General features: G+C 38.3%; 1 protein-coding gene across 9 annotated transcripts in view; it reads right to left on the minus strand.

Annotated features, from left to right (window-relative positions):
* The window catches only part of FSTL5 (follistatin like 5), a 561,575-nt gene that overhangs the window by 229,013 nt on the left and 310,948 nt on the right, over nucleotides 1-21,614 (minus strand). For all 9 annotated transcript variants that reach the window (XM_073341502.1, XM_073341509.1, XM_073341503.1 and 6 more), the window contains 2 exons: nucleotides 14,821-15,017; nucleotides 7,940-8,060 (listed from right to left, as the gene is read on the minus strand). In XM_073341502.1, coding sequence (XP_073197603.1) covers nucleotides 7,940-8,060; nucleotides 14,821-15,017 — 318 coding nt within the window. The remainder of the gene's footprint in view (nucleotides 1-7,939; nucleotides 8,061-14,820; nucleotides 15,018-21,614) is intronic.

A 21,614-nucleotide genomic window follows, 5' to 3' on the forward strand; every position in this document is an offset into this window, starting at 1 on the left:
GACCATTATCCACAGGCATAATTGGGCCCAACGAGCATAATTGGGCCCATTTAAAAATCCATGTGCATCTGTGCATACATGCATAAACACACACACGCGGAACTGATTGTTATAGGCCACTGGGTACTAAACAAACAACAAAATTCAACAACATTTAAAAACACAATATTACTCGTTTTAAAAGAGGAAAACCAGGGTGTAATAAACTTTAGTTGTTTCTTGAATTGTTAAGTTTGTTGTGTTAAGATAAGTGATATGAAAAAAAAGCTTTGATTATCTATTTCAAAACCAAGTATAATAAGTTGACTACATATAGAATAAGAATTAACTATTTACCCCCACCCTGTCTTTGAAGATTTCTATAAATTCTTACATCCAATATTACATTTATTTTTATTTCAGTTGGTGAGCAATAATCTCTTTCCAGGTCTTTGATGTAGGCAAGACATGAACTTAAAAAAAATCGTAGTATGATAGCACGTTATGGGAGCACAACACTAAAGGGAAAAAAAGGATACAGGAATGAAAAGCTATGGATTAATACCATAGTAATTCTTGAAAAATGTGCTTATTACTTTTGGGAATGGAGTTTGTAATGGAATTTCCTGAAATCAGTACATTTTGCCATGGCGTTGTTTTCTAAAGCAACAGAATGAAACTAAAAGGGTTTCCCCCTCTAATATTGTTCCTTGAAATAGAGAGATTTTTTTTAATGCTGATTTTGTTCACATTGTATGCATTTCATATTTAAGAACATTCAGAAAAATAATTTATCCACCTTCTACGCCACAAAGTTCTACAAAAGCTTTGCAAAATTGAAAACATTTTTTTTAAATTAAGCCCAGCCCTGTGTATCTTAGACATTTCTAACAGATCTCTTAGGATACTATGTAGGTGTTTACTCCAAAAGAGCAACTTGAAACATAATCTGTCCTTCTGTATATTGAGACTATCATGAATGCTCAGTAAATCTAAGTAATTTAGACAGTACTGAAAGGCTTTTCTGAAAATTGTTCCTGTCTGCAATTAAGGTTAATAATCTAATTAATATTTACCTATTCATGTAAACGGAGTCCCTAAGCTCCCTTCTTCTCTGAGGCAGTGAAAGAAGCAAATGAGTAAAAAAAATATAACAAAAATAAAAACAAACAAAAACAGATGGACAAGCCTTTGTGGTAAACTTATATATTCTGAGAGGTCTGTTGGGGAAGGCAACATGTTCCCTTACCTAATTCAGTAAACTAAGGGCTGTCTGTGATGGGTTCGGTCACAGAGACCCCTTTGAGGCTGTCACCTGATGTGCTGGAATTACCTCTGAGCCTGCTTTCGCTGCCAACTTGGGACTTCAGAACCCAGCCTTGTTGAGCCAGACATGCCAGTCTGCTGCAACACAGACCCAGATCTGGTCCACACCCCCAAAGCTGCAGACTTTAACCAAAAACTGCTCAGCAAGTCACCTATCTCCAGCACCCAGACACCCAGCTCCCAATGGGACCCAAACCCCAAATAAATCCATTTTACTCTGTATAAAGTTTATACAGGGTAAACTCATAAATTGTCCACCCTCTATAACTCTGAGAGAGAGATATACACAGGTGTTTGCTCCCCCAGGTATCAATCACTTATTCTGGGTTAATTAATAAACAAAAGTGATTTTATTAAGTATAGAAAGTAGGATTTAAGTGGTTTCAAGTAATAACTGACAGGACAAAAAAGTTAAGCAAAATAAAACAAAACACACAAGTCTAAGCCTCATACATTTAAGAAACTGAATACAGGTACATCTGACCCACAGAGATGTTCCAATAAGCTTCTTTCATAGGCTAGACTCCTTCTTAGTCTGGGCCCAATCCTTTCCCCTGGTACAGTTCTTGTTAGTTCCAGCTCAGGTGGCACCTAGGGGATTTCTCATGACTGGCAGCCCCCTTTGTTCTGTTCCACCCCCCTTGGCACAAGGTGGAGATATTTTGTCTCTCTGGGTCCCCAGTCCTCCTCCTAAATGGAAAAGCATAAGGTTTAAGATAGATTCCAGTACGAGGTGACATGATTACATGTCACTGTAAGACCCCATTCTCCATTCTTTTAGGGCTGGCCTGAAGGTTCCCAGGAAAGTTTTCAGAGTAGCAGCCGTGTTAGTCTGTATCCACAAAAGGAAAAGGAGTACTTGTGGCACCTTAGAGACTAACAAATGTATTTGAGCATAAGCTTTCATGAGGATAGCTCACTTCATCGGATGCATGTAGTGGAAAATAGAGTGGGGAGATTTTATATACACAGAGAACATGAAACAATGGGTGTTACAATACACACTGTAACAAGAGTGATCGGGTAAGGTGAGCTATTACCAGCAGGAGAGCGGGGGGAGGAGTGAGGGAAGGGGAACCTAGGCCCAACAAAGAAAATAACAGAACAAAGAAAGTAGCCATCACCTTCAGCCCCCAACTAAAACCTCTCCAATGCATCATCAAGGATCTACAACCTATCCTGAAGGACGACCCATCACTCTCACAGATGTTGGGAGATAGGCCAGTCCTTGCTTACAGACAGCCCCCAACCTGAAGCAAATACTCACCAGCAACCGCACACCACACAACAAAAACACTAAACCAGGAACCTATCCTTGCAACAAAGCCCGTTGCCAACCGTGTCCACATATCTATTCAGGGGACACCTTCATAGGGTCTAATATACCTCTACCAACCTGCCCCACGTAATGCCTCCACCGTTCAAAGCATTTAAGCCTGCTAAAACTCACACAGTGAATGCAGGGCAGTGAATGCAGATAATTCCCAGTTGCTGTTGCAGCTCCAGGAAAGCAAAGTTAAGGCTAGCTGGGTGTTTACCTTAATGCTGTATTTTCTGAAGTTTGACTTTTGCTGAACTTGACATGCTGGAAGGGCACAAGCTGGCACTGGGAAACCTTAACTCTGCACTAATGAACTTTTTTGCCCAATTAATTATACAAAGTCAGCAAATCCTTGACAAATAAAAGACTTCTTTTGTGAATAATTTTTAATTTACAGAACCTAAAACTCTGAATATTCTGTACTTGATTCCTCTACTTGTTGACTAGCTCCATTGTCTTATGTTTCAGCCACTCCTCTGAGACAAAATACATGTATTATTTGTCCATTATTAAAAGAGGTATTCATAAATATAAATCACTTTGACTTTACTTTTATTTGGTCTGTTGTGTGTGTGAATGTGTGTGCGCTTACATTATACATATTATATTTTACCCACACACGGGCTATCCATATCCTAAACTTCAGAACCATGTGATAACTAGAGTCAGTCTGAATTTTTCCAACGGACATCATTTTGGTCAACAAATGCTCATTCTTTGAACTCAAACATTTGCAGGAACCTCTTGATTTCAACAAAGCTTTTGTGGAAACCAGACAGGTTCCTGCCTCCCTGGCACCTCAGCAGTCTGTCTAGAGGAAACTGAGAGCCCTGCAGTCCTGGGGGCCTTGCCTCCAGATGGAGATCTCAAGGTTTCTAGTCTCCCTATTCCTCAAGGCCTTTGTGGCCCTGGAAGCTGTAGGAGTCCAAGCTTGAGACAAGTGTTTCCTAGTTTCTAAGCTTCCCATTCTGTGGCAGATAACTCAAATGGAAATGCTCCAATTTTTCAGAACCAAAATTTCCTTTCCACAGGAAATTTCTCATTACAAAAACAAAAATGAAAAAACAAGAGAAAACAAAAACCTGATTCTGAACAAAAACTTCTTCTGATATGTTAGAATTTCCTTTGGAACAGAAATTCCAAGTTTGAGCAGTTATAATGAGAGTCAATATTCAACCTCTTCCAACCTACACACCAGACAGTGAAAAATTCCTTTTTGACCTAAAAAGGTGGTCAGGTAGAATCAGAAGGGTAGGGAAAACTTTATCTATGTTACATACTCCATGTCCCTGCTTTAAATATATCTTTATCATTTTAGATTTAATGATCCCTGTTTATGAGTCTTGCCCTGAGAGACTGTTCCAAAGTCTAACAAGATCTGATTAGGAATTCTTTTCCTAATATTCAGCTTAATTTTTTTCCTTTTTACCCCGACTATTATTGGAAATAATTAGTTTTGCTCCGTTGTGATTGTGCCATTCAAATAGCAGGCCTGGAAATATAACCTGTAGCCCCCCAAAAGCTCATGATATATGTAAAACGGCTAACACTGGCATATGTATGTTAAGGGTAAAAGAACAAAAGCCTCAAAATATAAAAACCCCACAAATGCCAAGGCCCTACTGAAGCCAATAGGACAACTCAGATCCTTACATTTCCAAACATGTTGAATTATCTTGATTAACTGGGGCCCAAGTCACTAGACTTCAAAACAGAGTTCTGTCAGAAGCAGTTCTCCCCTCGCTGTTATTGACTTCATCACCTACTCACAGAAGAGGAAAAGCCCTGAATTTAAGGACCATAACTCTAGGCTACTTCATCCCAAGAGATACAGTCTGTCACCCTGTATTCTCCCTTACAATAGATACCAGAAATATCAGACTACACTAACCCTCTGATACTTGAAAGAGACCTTTGTTTTAAGGGGTGCCACTTAGCTGTCTCTTACAGCTATCTTAAATGAAAAGTGGAGCTCACAGCTGTTTAATGGAGGTTTAACCCAACACACCACTTACTATTTAAATTACAGATCTTTCTAGGAATGATGACATCTACTTTTGTCAGCAACACTGTTATATGAACTGATAGTTAGTAAAAGTAGAGCACAAATACACACAACTTAAAAAACTGTAAATTTAAATGAACTGCATATTTAAGGGGTGATATTTGCTTATTTCACACATACTTATTTTACTTGCATTGAAAAAGTGGGAAACACCCCCCAGTATTTATCTCAAATGCATTTTGTCAGCTGAAGAGATATTGTCTAAATAATTAGCAGTAAATGAATATGAATATAATATGTTAATCTTTACACTAGGCAACTACCAGTTTATTATCAAGAAAACCAACCTCCTTTAATCTAAAATATGTATTATAATCTTTAAAATGGATGATTTCTCTTTGTCCTGAAGGTAGTTATTAATAGAAGAAAAATAAAAGTTCATATTGCCTGACTGGAGCCTTATCGTTAAACTCACAATGTAATTCATGGTCATATTTGATTCTGAACTCACAATCTTTATGTGACAGTCAAGGCTATAATCAACTACACTGCTGGGGAAAAAAAAACTATTAGGAGATGCTAATGAAACAAAAGATAATTAATTTAAACAGATATTGCACTCTGGTCCTTGTCCGCATATTGAAATGAAATTTAATTGCCTAAAAAAGTAGTTTTCAATATGGGGTCCACAGACCGCAGGGGGTCCACAGACTATGTCTAAGGGGTCTACAAAAGGTGGTTGTTACTACAAAAAGTAGTTTTCAACTTGGGATCTACAGACCCCTGAGGGTTCACAGACACATCTAAGTTTTCACTCCATAACTGACCTATCAGTTCTCATCCTCCAAGGAAACCTGCACCACACTTTCAAAAGACGAGCCTGGGAGCTTAAATTCCTAATTTTGCTAAACATTAAAAATCCTGGATTGAATAGAGACACTGGACTTATTACAACTATATATAACCCAATAGAAACCATCCCCACAGCTGTTTTTCCCTCCTCTTTCCTTTCCTCTCTGTGACGGGAGGGATGTTGAAATGTGTGGTAAGTACTTATGCTAAATATTCTGTTCCATCTTGTATTTAGCAGTAACACTAAGTTTTCCAGACCTGAAGAAGAGCTCTTTACAAGCTCAAATTCTGGTCTCTCTCACCAACAAAAATTTGTCTTCTAAAAGATATTCCCTCACCCACTTTACCTATCTGACCCATAACACAAGTAGTAAGACTTCTTAACTGTATTAATGTACCCAAAATAGATTGCATAAGCAGAATTGCACATTCAAAATCAGAGGATGCTTTTTTGAAAATCTGCCCCAGAAATAGTTTAAATGGATCAAAGTTTATTTAAATGAGTTATCCAATCCCTAACAATCGTATTCAGTATCTTGTTTAAATGTCCAGATTCTCACTGGCTACAACCAAGAGTGTAACAACGTATGTAACAATACATAAAGTATGTGATGTAGACTATTTAATACTATGCCTATCTTCATTTTCTTAATCTTTCATGATAAAAAACCATTATACAGACATATCATGTGTCATACACTAGCTTCCTGGTGGACCCTGCATATATCAACAAGGGGACAAATAACTTTTATTGTTTTCACAAAAGGTTTAGTATGCACACATAATTTAAGTTGAACAATAATGCATCCACTGGCCTTTCCTAAGAATTTTTAAACCATACAGGTTTCAGAGTAGAAGCCATGTCAGTCTGTATCCACAAAAAGAAAAGGAGTACTAGTGGCACCTTAGAGACTAACTAATTTATTTGAGCATAAGCTTTAGTGAGCTACAGCTCACTTCATCCACTGAATGCATCCGATGAAGTGAGCTGTAGCTCACGAAAGCTTATGCTCAAATAAATTGGTTAGTCTCTAAGGTGCCACGAGTACTCCTTTCCTTAAAGCCATACAGAATAATTCATATGGAATCATTTATAAATGATCATCATGCTTGCACATTTCAAAGAGCAGGAGTGTGATATTTCTGGATACACTCAATTATTTCCCTTGTAAAAGGGTGAAGTTTGGCTCTCATGTATGAAAAGGACAAATAGCAACTAACAGCCAGCACCAGAGCTAGTGCATGCAGTAGCTGTGGAGGTTTCTCCACGTAGCTCTGTCACTGAATCTCAAGACTGACCTTCAACACTCCTAGGCTTCACTGCTGATTATGCCAGAATGTGACAAATTATGAAATGGCTTACCTTTGCCCTGCACACAGCAACTAGGAAGAAGACACCAAATTAATTTCCACTTGTGATCTAAGTGAGAATTAACACCCAAGCACACCTTACACTCCCAGACTGCTCTGCTCTCACTTATATAAATATAAATTATATGCCCGTTAAAATCAATGCAGTTACATCAGTTGGAAAACAGTAAGAGGTGAAGCCACCTTTTCATTTCCTAACAGAAAAATCTAAGGTGGCCGTGTAGCAATGCTTCCATTATCCATCACCTCCCATTTGTTTTCCAATAGCTTCCCAATTTTAAATATGGACTCCTCTAACATTTTGTAGTGGTAAGCAGAAAAGAAAACTTTCAATTCATTATAAATAGTGTTTCCCCTTTTGACTCAAGCAGCTAGCCAAAAAATTGGGGTCATGGAACAGAGACAGGGAGAACAGTAGTGTCTGGAGATGCAACAATACCATATAGCAGTAAACTTTTGTTCCCAGACACCTTGGACATCCAGTAATGAGGGATGGTTGTCAAAAAACAAGGACCATCCACAAGTTACACTGAAAATTCACCTTGTTTTATGAATCCTCTATAGAGTACCCTTCAACATATTTTGTTGAACAAGCACAGCAGGGGTATATCAGCATGAAATGACTACCTGTATCTGTTAGGCTTGTAGCAATCAGAATATAGAAAAGGGATGTGGCTTGACCAATTTTACAGATTACAACCGGATCTTGAATACAGTAGCTTTTCACTAGTGCATCCGTACATTCGTTTGTTGGCAGAAAAGCCGATCTTCTACAAATGCCCCTTTATCAGAATCATTGTCTTGAGAAAACTGGACACAAACGCATCTCCTACTGATTTCTGTTTCAGGAAATTTCTGTTTAGTCTCTAAGGTGCCACAAGTACTCCTTTTCTTTTTGCGAATACAGACTAACACGGCTGTTCCTCTGAAACCTGTTTCAGGATGTTTCCCTACATCATAATGATCAAGTTGTGCTCACTGTTGAAGCACTGCATCATGGCACTTCAAATTAGGACATTTTATTTTTAAAAAGTGAGACAGAAAGAGAAAACTGTGAGAAGAGTAGAAAAAAATCTTGTACTTACCAAATGCTCTGTAGAATTCTTCTAGAAGTAGGTGCTTGTCACCGTTATAATCATCATATTTCAGCAGATCGAATAGAGAGCAGTCAGACAGATCCTTGCCAAGCTCATCCTGTTTTATTACCTGATAAGAAAATTATAACCATGAAATTACATTTGAACTCTTAGAGTTTTGCGGTATAATTAATTGATCTATTAAATGATTATTAGAAACATTTTAAGGCTGCTTGGGGCAACGAACTGAAACTGCGTAAAGTTGGGGATTTCCACTTGCTTTATAATTATTTATTACAGTTTAGAAAGTTAATACCTTTAAGTCAGTGCCAATGAGTTTACACCAAAGTTTGTGAAATATGAGGAATATATACTTTGGCACAGTATGTAATAACATTGCATAGATATTCTGGTTTGCAATTAAGATTTCACTATATTGAAATTCTTTACAATGACATTGACCAAAAAAAAAAAAAAAATGAGATGCGTGAACAAGATGCACTGTCCTCCTTATAACAACATGGATTAATAGTAAGTTTCTCCCTCCTATTACCCTCCCTTTCCCTCACCCCAAATAAGAACTTCTTTTATTTACATGAGGTTCCAATTCTTATTACACCAGCAATTACATCAACTTCTTATACACGTCTGACAAGCCTATTATATTTCCTAAGAACCTGTTATAAAAGACCTCAGAAGATATCTCAGTGTGTCCACGAGGGGGGCATCCATTTTGTAAGTGGATTATAATTAGTGGTTATTAGATTTTAACACTAATGAACCTCTGCTGAAGGTATGTTTTTCTAATGTGTGCATCATTTCTATTCAGTCTCTAGACTTTGCAAGGACAAATGTATATTACACCAAAAATTGCCAGATGCTAGTCTGCAAGTCCCATTGATGCACCTAATATCTTAAAAGTGCCCTGAGATCTTTCATAACAACAAATGCTCAAGGCCTGTGTTTTACAGCACAGCTTAAAGAGAAAACTTAATTATGCATCCATAAGAATCAAAGAAAACACAGTCAACTTTTGTAATGCTGCAAGAAGCTCAAACTTCTGCAATGAACACAGCTCAATTCAATATAAAACATATACTTTCTCCCTCTTAAATAAATATAAACAAATAAATAATAAAAACCTACACTTCAACTGAAGAGATATTACAGTTTACACTACTAATTTTGAATGCTATGTTTTCCCAAAACCAAATGTAGAGGATTCAGACTGTTTCACAAATATGTAATTGGGATATTCCAATTGCTCCACCCAAGGGACAACAAGAGCAGAAAGGAGCAATGCTGACAACTGAATTCACAGCTCTCCTTAGGGCAAAAGAAAACATTTCCAAACATGCAAATACCATAAAACAAAAGGACCAATAAGCCTAAAGATAGAAAGTGCAAACTTATTTTTCCCTAAAAGATGGGATGGCTCTCTTATAGAGCTGTACAAAATTCTTTAAAAATGTATAATGACCTCGTTAATAATTTATAAATGATAATTTATAGAAGCACAAGCACAAAAACCATAAAAAAACACCATGCAAATAGTTTAGTTATTAAATAAGATGTTACCTGAAGAAAATTAGTACTATTATGCATTATTTATCTAGCTTGTTTATTACGATTAATGCCACCAGAATGCAGAAAAAGGATGCTGTATGGAATCTATGCAATGATGTCTTTAACCACTCAAACATCTCCTTAGCTGGCTGATAAAAGGCAGAAATGCAGCCAAAGACAATTAAATATACATACCTTACGTTCCAAGTTAGTTACTGTGCTTATAGCATTTGGAAATCTCACTGTTATAGAACTCTTACAAGTTTCAGCTAATTAACTTCTAAATCTAAGATGCTTGTGGATGTTAAAATTCACAGTTGGCTCATGGAAACAGAACTTTGTGTACACAGAATCCCTCAGAGCAACAGAGCCTGCACTGTCAAGGCCAGGCCAGGGCTACAAGGGCAAAAACACACTTTCCACATAATAGCTACTCTGGGCCAGGCATCTGAACTGATAGCAGGAACCCTGTCTCTCCTATGCTCCTAATTATTGCTGGGCCCCACTTGACTCAAATGCAATGGGGACAAGAGCTGGGGTTGAGTTGTGTATGTGTGGTGAAATCTATTGGAATGAGGACCCAGGGAGGGGGAGACCAGAACTGGATGTGGGGGAGGGTGGGGAAGCAAAGAAAATGAAACTGGAACTGGGAGTTGGAAAGCAGGGGGAATGGGACTAGAAGACAGATTGAAAATGGAATAGGGGGACTGGGAGTCAGTGAGTGAGAGTGAGACTGAGATTGGATGAAGAGCAGGGGCAAACGAAAGCTGGGCGAGGATACTGGTACCGTAAATCAGTGCAACAGGGAGCGGAGGTGGGGAAAGAAAGAAAGAGCCATGGCAGTGCAAGAGGAGGGACGAGAAATCAGGAGGCAGGCAGAGGGTTGGGGGGAAACTAAGAATGGCTTGGTAAAGAGACTGGGATTAAAAACGTCAGGAGTGGAGACTGGCACTGGTAATGTGAGAAGAATGGAACTAGAATGAGGAGCAATGGGTAACAAAGAGACAATACTGGGCCAGGTCAAAAGAGACAGAGAAGGGGTCATAAGCTTGGGGGTAAATGGGTGGAGTCTTCTGTCAGCAAATAACTGTGAAACTCGCTGGCAAAGTATCCCACCTCCTTTCAGCACTAACTCATATAATTTAACAACCTACTACTATTAGTCACTCAAATGGCAGAGTACATTGGGTCTGTACATTGGGTCTGAAGGTCCCAAACCCTGCTGATGAGCCACATGGGTACCAATATGCTGTCATATGATACAACTTCTATTCTTTATGTTGGCTTTTTTAAAAAAAATCTAGGAAACCACACATACACACTTTTAAAGAACATTATTAAGTTTGCAAAGTTAAGCATTCGAAGAATTAGGAAATGCCAGGATTACGGTTGCCTATGCAACCTAAATTCAGTCCCCTAGTGCCTATGCATTTTAACACATTTCTTAATTGCATGATCGCATGCCTGCTGAGCAATCACAGTTGGTACTCAGGGTGTACCCTGGACCTTGTCTAAAGAGTAGAGAAAACCATGACATTCCATCCAGAATAGGTGAAGGCAAGACGTCTAACACCTGAGGGGGATGCACTCAGAGAGATCAAAGGTGCAGCTAGCCCTGTGACATACTGTATATTTAAATTGTGCTTGTCCTGTATCTAGTACAAACATCCCAAGTATAAATAGAGTCTTGTTTACATTGCTGTGCTTCATGAGAAATCAGACACTAGGCCTCCACTTTTGCTTGCAGTGTACAATTTTTGGCAATACATTAAAAAGGTGTATTCCTCATCTGAGTTTAAAGTTTTTTCTATAGCTTCAATGCCTCACCCTTGGAAATAGCAGTCAGCTTCATAAGTCAATTTACTAATACATAACAAGTCTCCCACCATCTTAACTGGAATGTATTCAAACTGAGACAATATCAAAATATGAAAGAATAATTATGAGTTTTAAAAAATATCCCACTAAATGTTTTCATTTGTCATATTTTAAACCAAAAAAAAAAAACAAGAAAAGAAAATATATATCTTGACATCTGATACTCTAAACAGTAGGTCACGAATAAGAGTGTGAAACAGACCTCATTCTTCATCATTATTCTACCTGACATGCTTAACCTGCTTTTGGATCAAGTCCTTTTAGGAGATTTTCCCCCTTTTTCATCAGTATACATTCTTTTGGATGGCCCCCAAGCAAAACGAGTAAATACAGTAGCAAAACAAAATATAGCGTCTGGGGACTTAATCAAGTATAAAATTGTTTCATCTTTTTGTTATAGTACTGCAAAAAATGCACTTCAATATGTCTAGTTGAGTTTGATGAAGCATATTAAAAGCCCAAATACCTTTCAGTGAACACTTATGGCAAAAAAGAAAGGTGGTTTACTGTTTGTAAAAGGTCAATCCTACCATATGGGAACGACTACATTCTTCACCGGAAAAGCACAATTTTATTCCCATGTCTCCCCATAATACTTTGGATCCTTGTTCTCGCTCTCTCTCTCTCATACCCACACCCACAGCAGCATAAAGTAACTTAAGTAACAAAGAGATCTGCAACAACAAGAAAACAGGCAGAGTTTATAAACAGGCATTAAATAATAGTTTGTTTTATGTGTGTGTGAGAGAACAGATAGCTAGAAAGTGAGTTTGCCAGATGCAATTTATAGCTAAGGATACGATTCTATCACGGAGGTCATGGATTCTGTGACTTTCCGGAACCTCCATGACTACTTCTGCAGCAGCAGGGTTGAAGCAGCTGTCAGCCCCAGGGCTGCTAGGGCAATGGCTGGGGTTGGATCAGCCCCCTCAGGGCTGGAGCAGCAGTGGTCATCCCCTGTGGCAGGAGCAGTGTCGGTGCTGGAACAGCTGGCTGGAGCAGCAGTCCTCAGGGCCGCTGGAGCAGCAGATGGGGTTGGATCATCCCCTGCAGCAGGAGCAGCAGCAGAACTGGAGAAGCTGCTGGAGGTCAGCCCCTGGCAGCGCTCTGACTGTTAGTCCTCTCCTCCACCAGGGTATATTTAGTAAAAGTCAGGGACAGGTAGTGGGTTTCCGTGAATTTTTGTTTAGTGCCCGCAAACTGTCCCTAACTTTTACCAAAAATACCTGCAACAGAATCTTAACCTTATTCATAGCTAACCACCAGCAGGGCCAATGTATTATCTTCTTTTATTCTGGTTAACCTGAAGTCTGATCCTGCAAGGTACCAAATGCCTTCAATCTTGACTGAATTTTCCTATTGTTACAAATTGTTTAGATATTTTGAATTACTATTATTTCTGAGAGAGGGGGAAAGATGAAATCTTAATCAGTATGGTCTAGATTGTGCAAACTTTACCCATCCTGGGTTAGCACTTACTCACATGAGTAGTCCCATTAGTGACCATTAAAATAGTTGCATAAGTAAGTGTTCACTAGCATGAGTAAAGACTCCACAATATTTACACTGGATAACTGAGGTAAATATATTCTTGAGCTGTAATGCTGTATTAAATTATAGTAAATCACATAATCATTTGTTAATAACAAATCACATCAGGATTATGGTTGTTCAAATGAAAGAGAAAATGATTAATTATTGGCCAACTTTAGATATTTTAATGATACATTAAATAAATTAACTTTTTGGAAAGATCTCACTCTTGGAAATATCAGTTTTAAAAATTCATAAAAGGAGACATCTTTACCACTGCAAATGCCATAATCCCTTTGCTGGGAAAGGTATTTGCATCTCACATATTGTGGGAAGAAATTTCATGATTGGTGAACCAAAATACTCCAATCAGGAACCAAATCCTGCTGTCCTTATTTCAATGAAGTCTCCAACTGACTAATCTGAGTTGTTCACTATTATTCACTTTTCCAACCCATTTGTAAACAATTTCCAACACTGACACTCAGCTTTACACGCACACATAGTTGTGCTATTCATATGATTAACTGCATATTACTTTTATCTTGCACCTTTAACCAACTGACTTTCATTTGGCTCATTAACACATCTCTGCTAGGACTATATCTAACTTGCCTTCAGAATACCTCCAATCTGTTTTTCTTTTCTTTAAATAAAGTACATGCTAGGGATAGGGATAGGTTTTCTTTTTTCCACCAAACTACTTATTTGACTGAGATCCAAGATAGGCAATGTTTGGACCAGTGACAGGTTCAAGGTCATATATTTCAAGACAGATTTAAAAACTGGAGTTTGCTGGCATACAAAAGCTATGAATCCCTCTTCCTAATAGTATAAGACATATTCATCTAGCCCTCTTAGATCATGTTAGATCAATATTTAATTATTATATAACATATAGAAAATCTATTTTACGTATTTTAGAAAGTTTTTAAAATTTGTCTGTAGAATTGGATTAACTAACTAGGCTATCTGGCTTTACAGGTGAAGAGATATGACTAATAGGACCAATAATGTGTTTTTAAGCACTTCTGTTTTCCCCTGTAAAATGTGGCATGTCAGTTGATGTGTCAGTGCAGTGGCATCGCCTGTGGCCAGACCGGGCATTGCACCTGAATTTACTCAGCCTGCTGGGGCTGTTAGTCTATTCTTGGTCCCCAGGAATCTGGAAGCCTTCTACTCTCTTAAGTCCATTAGGGGCATGGTACGGCCCTAAGCCTACCCACTCCACTGGGTTCCAGCTCAGGGCCCTCAAGCTAGATCAGGGTTTGTCAACTCTGGATGTGGCCTGAGCTCCTTCCTACCTTCCCCTGGGTTTCCGCAGGCTCTTCAGTGTGTTGGTCTGGTCGTCTCCTTCTAGGATGTTGTACCCAAGTAGCTTTTCAGCAGCTTGCTGACAGGAGTTCTTTTTTTCAGCCAGTTCACTTTTCTGGGAGCTGCCCTACCCCTCTGCTTCCAAGCTTTTTTGTCTCTCAGCTGTTATGAGGCTGACAACAAGCAGTGGCTGGCAGTGCCTGTGTTAACCCTTTGGTTGCTGGGCTGATGTGGGGTACATACACCCCATGACATTATATACAGAATGGAATGGTATGAAGATTATATTGGGATACAAGATTAAGTAGTGCAGTTCAGCCTGGTCAACATTTTTACAGAATTTTTGAATTTCCTGACTTATTTCAACCTTAACATTGTCTTAATGACTCAGGATAATAATAATCCTTTTCAAGCAGTCTTAAATCCTTAAGTGAAGTTTCACATCTCTTAAGCCAACATGTAAGTATCAAATGAAGGAAAAGGGTTGCATCAAAGGACACCACATACCACATATCTACACCGCAGTAGAGATTTTGCAAACTTGACCACAGGCAAAGTGAAGAGGTACTGTGCTGAGGAAAGCAAAATCCAAATCTTACCTGAGAGAGTTCATTACTGTCCACAAGTCCATTGTTGTCAGAATCGAAATATTTAAACATTTGATCCACCAGCAATTTCTTTAAAATCATTTTATCTTCAGCATTTTTTTCTTTTGCTTGTGCAATGTATCTCTGGTTTTGTAGATCCAACAACATATTTTTCACTTTGCTGTATTCAGTGGATGTGCACTTGTCCCCTGGAAAGGAAATGCACAAGATAATTTTGAGGCAGATTTTAAAAATTGTTTAAATGGATAAAGAAAATATACAAATACTGAAGACAGTGATATCTTCTTCTACCAACACTATCCAACAGGGTTGACACATGTGGGTGCATTGCCGTTTTCATTTGTACATCTAGTGAGCTAGAGATATGTCCTATAAAGGCTGAATCCAAATCAGTGGGAGGCTTTCCATTTACCTATATGTGCTTTGGGTGAGGCCAAATAGGTTTATAAAGGTGTAATAATCATATGTGTTTGCTTAGTTTTCTGTCTCACAAGACTTACCATTAAAAACATTTTGTAACAACTTAAACAGTGTCCAGCAGCCCGCTATTCTTTTCCTTGTAGGTCATTTTAGAGCTGGACTATTGGAAAATTTTCATAGAATTTTATACATAATATATTTTGAATGAAGATTAACAAAGTATATATTGCAATACAATATATGTGGTAATGATGGTAAACATGATAGAAAATGATATATTACAAAATGTATACAGTTCATAACAGGATTTGACTTCAAAAACAGAAGTGACAACTGTGAGTACTCATAAACCAACCCAACCTCTTTATCCACCTGGAATACGAATTTAGTTTTAATAGGGGAGGGAGAGTAAGAGGGAGCAAGAATATCTATGACATATGATCTAGTAGACACACAAAGTGGGCGAGTTAATATCTTTTATTGGACCAGCTTCTGTTAGTCCACTAAAAGATATTACCTCAGCCATCTTGTGTTTCTTGTATCCTGGGATCAACACAGCTATGATGGAACTGCATATAAAAGGATCTAGTTTATTCCTTTCATTGTCAAGTCTTTCTATAAATCAGGAACTACATTATGCACATGTCCTGCTTACAGTGACTATAGAAGCTATTTTCTCTACAACAAAATGTAATAAAACCTCCTAATTTCCTCTAACCTCCATCACGCACATACAGGCCACATTTCAAGGTGAAGATAGAAGTTTTGTTTTAATATTAGAAACAAGCTTAAGGTTTCAAGACACAATTGTTTCTTGAGATCACAGAAATCATAGAAATGTAGGACTAGAAGGGACCTCCAGAAATCATTTAGTCCCTGGCTGAGGCAGGATTAAGTATACTAGACCAGTGGTTCTCAAAGCCAGTCTGCTGCTTGTTCAGGGAAAGCCCCTTGCAGGCCGGACCGGTTTGTTTACCTGCCGCGTCCGCAGGTTTGGCCGATCGCAGCTCCCACTGGCCATGGTTCATCACTCCAGGCCAATGGGGGCTGTGGGAAGGGCGGCCAGCATGTCCCTTGGCCTGCGCCACTTCCCGCAGCCCCCATTGGCCTGGAGTGGCGAACCGCGGACAATGGGAACTGCGATCGGCTGAACCTGTGGACGTGGCAGGTAAACAAACTGGTCCGGCCCACCAGGGGCTTTCCCTGAACAAACGGTGGACCGGCTTTGAGAACCACTGTACGAGACCATTCTTGCCAGATTTTGTCTAACCTTTTTGTCTCAAAATGTTCTCGTGATGGGGAATTCAAAACCTCCCTACACAGCCTGGTCCAGTGCTTAACTATCCTTATAGTTAGAAAGATTTTCTAATGTTTAACCTAAATATCCCTTTCTACAAACTAAGTCAATTTCTTCTTATCCTACCCTCAGTTGACATGGATAATACTCCAGCTAAGGCCTCACTAGTTCAGAGTAGATCAGAATAATTTTATTTTGTGTCTTACATATGACACTTCTTTAACAGCCCCGTCTCCCCAGCCACTTGATATTTGTCTCTGTTTGCAACAGCATCACACAAAAGAACATAACAGCCATACTGGGTCAGACCAAAGATTCATCTAGACCAGTGTCCTGTCTTCTGACAGTGGCCATGCCAGGTTCTTCAGAGAAAATGAACAGAACACGTAATCATCAAGTGATCTGTCCCCTGTTGCCTATTCACAGCTTCTGGTGAACAGAGGCAAGGACACCATCCCTGCCAATCATGGCTAATAGTCATTGATGACGTATCCTCCATGTATTTCTCTAGTTCTTTTTTGAACCCTGTTATAAGTCTTGGCCTTCACCACATACTCTGGAAAAGAGTTCCACATGGTGACTGTGTGAAGAAATACTTCCTTTTGTTTGTTTTAAATGTGCTGCCTATTAATTTCATTTGGTGACACCTAGTCTTGTGCTATGAGAAGGAGTAAATAACACTTCCTTATTTACTTTCTAAAAACCAGTTGTGATTTTATAGACCTCTATCATATCCCCTCTTAGTCGTTTCTTTTCCAAGCTGAAAAGTCCCAGTCTTATTAATCTCTCCTCAGATGGAAGCTGTTCAATACCCCTAATAATTTTTGTTGCCCATTTCTGAACCTTTTCCAATTCCAATATATCTTTTTTTGAAATGGGGCGATCACATCTGCATGCAGTATTCAAGATGTGGACGTGCACGGATTTATGTAGAGGCAATATGAAATTTTCTGTCTTATTATCTATCCATTTCTTAGTGATTCCCAACATTCTGTTCACTTTTTTGACTGCTGCTGAACATTGAGTGGATGTTTTCTGAGAACTATTCACAATGACTCCACGATCTCTTGATCTTGTTGACTCATATTCAATTTGTGATCCACTATAACCCCCATGTCCTATTCTGATGTACTACTGCCTAGTCAATTATTCCCCATTTTGTATTTGTGCATTTGGCATTTCCTTCCTAAGTGAAGTACTTTGCACTTTATTGGTTTACATCTTGATTCAGATCAGCTCTTAAATTGTTCAAGGTCATTTTGATTTCTAATACTGTCACAAAGTGCTGGCAACCCCTCCCAGCTCATTTGCAAATTTCATAAATGTACTTTCTACTCCATTATCCAAGTCATGAATGAATATATTGACTAGTAGCAGACCCAGGACAGACTCCTGCAGGACCCCACTTGATATGTCCACCCAGTTTGTCAGCAAACTGTTGATAACTTCTTTGTGAATATAGCCTGTCAACCAGTTGTGCATCCACCTTATAGTAATTTCACTGAGACCATATTTCTCTAGTTTGGTTATGAGAATGTCACTTGAGACTGTGTCAAAAGTCTTATTAAAGTCAAGATATATTACGTTTATTGTTCCTCCCTATCTACTAGGCCAGTTATCCTGTCAAAGAAGGAAATTAAATTGGTTTGGCCACTCTGTCCCATATGCCCTTGAGGAGAGTGGCACAAGGACATGGCTGGCATAGGCATAGCCCCAACAGACACTGCTGGTCAAAAGATTCTAGTTGCATGCCACAAGTGGCATTCATACAAAGACTTAAAGAAGAATCACATCTAATATTTATTGTGTCTTACAAGCTCTTAGTTTCTCAATGCTGGATAATATATGTAGATCCTGCCTCATGGCTCATATGTATGTTCCATGACCAAAGGGTTAACAGTCTTTGCCATCAATTTTGCAAAGGATTCCATCTACAGATGCCTTGTGGTTAAAGTACGGTACTGAGACTCAGGAGATCTCAGTTCAATTCCTATTTCTGACACAGACATCTAACATGTGACCTTGGGCAAGTGGTTTAGGGTTTGTCTAGTTTTTGAAAAGAGAACAAGGTTAACTAAAGAAAAAATAGCTTTTTCTCGAGTGTAGACTTAGGTCAATATATTTTACTTTGTTAGCTGGTCCAAGCTGACTCTAGAGTCTCCCATCTGTGTAGCTGAGATAACACTTCTAACACACAGAAGTATTATAAAGCTGTAAACATTATTATGTGGGAAGGAGTCACATGGGGAGCATCAAATCTTCTTGTAGATACAAAATTACTTAAAGTTTGACTTTAATTTGAGATAAAAATTATAACACTTAAACAGTGAAAGTTCAATAATTTTACTTTAAATGTCACTACACGTACTAAGGAACTAATTAAGCAAGTGAATTTTATTGAAAGAATTCAATCACTTACTAATGAAGACATTTTTCATTCCTTAATGAAAACCATTTTAGTTCTCAAGTTTGAACAGGTCTGTTACTTGAACTAATTACACTTACTATGACAGGCAGAGGAGAAATATAGAAATGTTTCTGTGGGTCTTTTATTTACATACCTTGCTTATTTCAAATTGACTACAGTAGTTATATTTAGACAAAGTGGAGTACATAATTATAATTTACATCTAGATTTGACAATGATGGGGAATCTATTGTTTCTGTTCTGCATTAACTGACTACATACAGAGCGATATATGGCATTTACTATTGGCATAATAATTTAGATATTGTCTTTTAGATGATTCAGCATGACTATAGAGTAAGGGAGGGATGCAGTTAAACTCTCACCTAAACTCTTGCCTGCAGTCACTCTAATTATATTATAACAGTGTCACTGTCAACTAAATACTTTAAATCACCCCCTATCAGTTTATACTTACCACACTGATAAATCAAGTCTTCATGGACAAAATACTTCTTTAACTAAAAGTCTGTCATGGGGTTTCTACAATCAAGGTAATTTCTGGTCCCTATATCTTTGATTTTGGTAGGAAATTTAATATTTTTTTTCTAAGGGGAAATCATAACCATTGGTATAACTTGCTGGTTACACACACACACAAAATTAACAGAGTTTTTATTGTGTTAGTATACCATTAATGATTGTTAGGTTAAACAATTTTAATGTGAAAAAAGATTTAGGAAAAAAACTACTTGTAGTTAATTTGAGACAGAAATCGGTAGCTAATTATTGTATAGATTCTGAAACATTATTCACAAGGCTTGTCTCCGGCAAGCCAGCTGTCAAGGTTCCTCCCCCACTCTGAACTCTAGGGTACAGATGTGGGGACCTGCATGAAAAACCTCCTAAGCTTCTCTTTACCAGCTTAGGTCAAAACTTGCCCAAGGTACAAAATATTCCACCCGTTGTCCTTGGACTGGCCGCTACCACCACCAAACTAATACTGGTTACTGGGGAAGAGCTGTTTGGACGCGTCCTTCCCCCCAAAATACTTCCCAAAACCTTGCACCCCACTTCCTGGACAAGGTTTGGTAAAAAGCCTCACCAATTTGCCTACGTGACTACAGACCCATACCCTTGGATCTTAAGAACAATGAACAATCCTCCCAACACTTGCACCCCCCCTTTCCTGGAAAATGTTGGATAAAAAGCCTCACCAATTTGCATAGGTGACCACAGACCCAAATCCTTGGATCTGAGAACAATGAAAAAGCATTCCGTTTTCTTACAAGACAACTTTTAATAAAAATAGAAGTAAATAGAAATAAAGAAATCCCCCCTGTAAAATCAGGATGGTAGATATCTTGCAAGGTAATTAGATTCAAAAACATAGAGAACCCCTCTAGGCAAAACCTTAAGTTACAAAAAAGATACACAGACAGAAATAGTTATTCTATTCAGCACAATTCTTTTCTCAGCCATTTAAAGAAATCATAATCTAACACATACCTAGCTAGATTACTTACTAAAAGTTCTAAGACTCCATTCCTGGTCTATCCCCGGTAAAGACCAGCATATAGACAGACACACAGACCCTTTGTTTCTCTCCCTCCTCCCAGCTTTTGAAAGTATCTTGTCTCCTCATTGGTCATTTTGGTCAGTGCCAGCGAGGTTACCTTTAGCTTCTTAACCCTTTACAGGTGAGAGGAGCTTTCCCCTGGCTAGGAGGGATTTCAAAGGGGTTTACCCTTCCCTTTATATTTATGACAGGGGGACTGGGAGTCAGTGAGTGAGAGTGAGACTGAGATTTACTCTACAGATCAACCTGATTCTGAATTACATACAATTCCAGCCACAATAGTAATGTGTGATCCAAAATCTTCATCTCTTTGAGAGTGATATGCAAAAATAGTCAATATTTAGCCACCAAAGCATGGCCATTTTTTTCAAAACAGACAATAATAGCAATTATTTATTGTATTAAAAAAAAAAAACCCTTTGCCTGAATCAGTTAGGATTTAAACAGATACCACTGTACTTCTCACACACAATACAAATAAAATAGGGTGACAACTGTAATTAAAATGCTCTAGTTGTATAGGTTCTTTTACAGTTAGGTCTGTGCTGTTTGTGACCTTGGCAAGTTATTTAACCTCTCTGTGCCTCATTTCCCATCTACAAAATGAGAATAATACTCCCCTAACTCACAGAAAGAGCACTCAATTTTTGTAAAGTACTTTGAAGTTATTGTGTACAAAAGCATTATATAAAAGTATTGTCAATAATTATGTTTGTCTATTGCTGCCTGAGAAATGATAAAAGAAAATAACTCTTAACACTTGCAATAAGTTTTCTGTTACCATTGTTTTTGTTTGTTTCTTTTCAATTGTTCAAGACAGCTATCAATAAATAATGCAAAAATAGCCTGAATGTGTTGACCTTCAGGCATGCTGCAAAAGGCATCAATTTGACAATACTGCAGGGGAGGGCTGAATCCAGGTGGAGGATGATATATAATTTACTGATGTACTTACTGGCTAGTATGCTAACTTATGTTATTGTCTTATATTGCTGACTGATACCCCTATAAATTTTAAGTTTTCATTGTTAGACTGCTTAGCGGTTATATATACATGTTTACATATTTTAAATCAAAACAAA

This window comes from Lepidochelys kempii, chromosome 4 (genome assembly GCF_965140265.1).
Source record: "Lepidochelys kempii isolate rLepKem1 chromosome 4, rLepKem1.hap2, whole genome shotgun sequence".
Classification (NCBI taxonomy): domain Eukaryota; kingdom Metazoa; phylum Chordata; order Testudines; family Cheloniidae; genus Lepidochelys; species Lepidochelys kempii.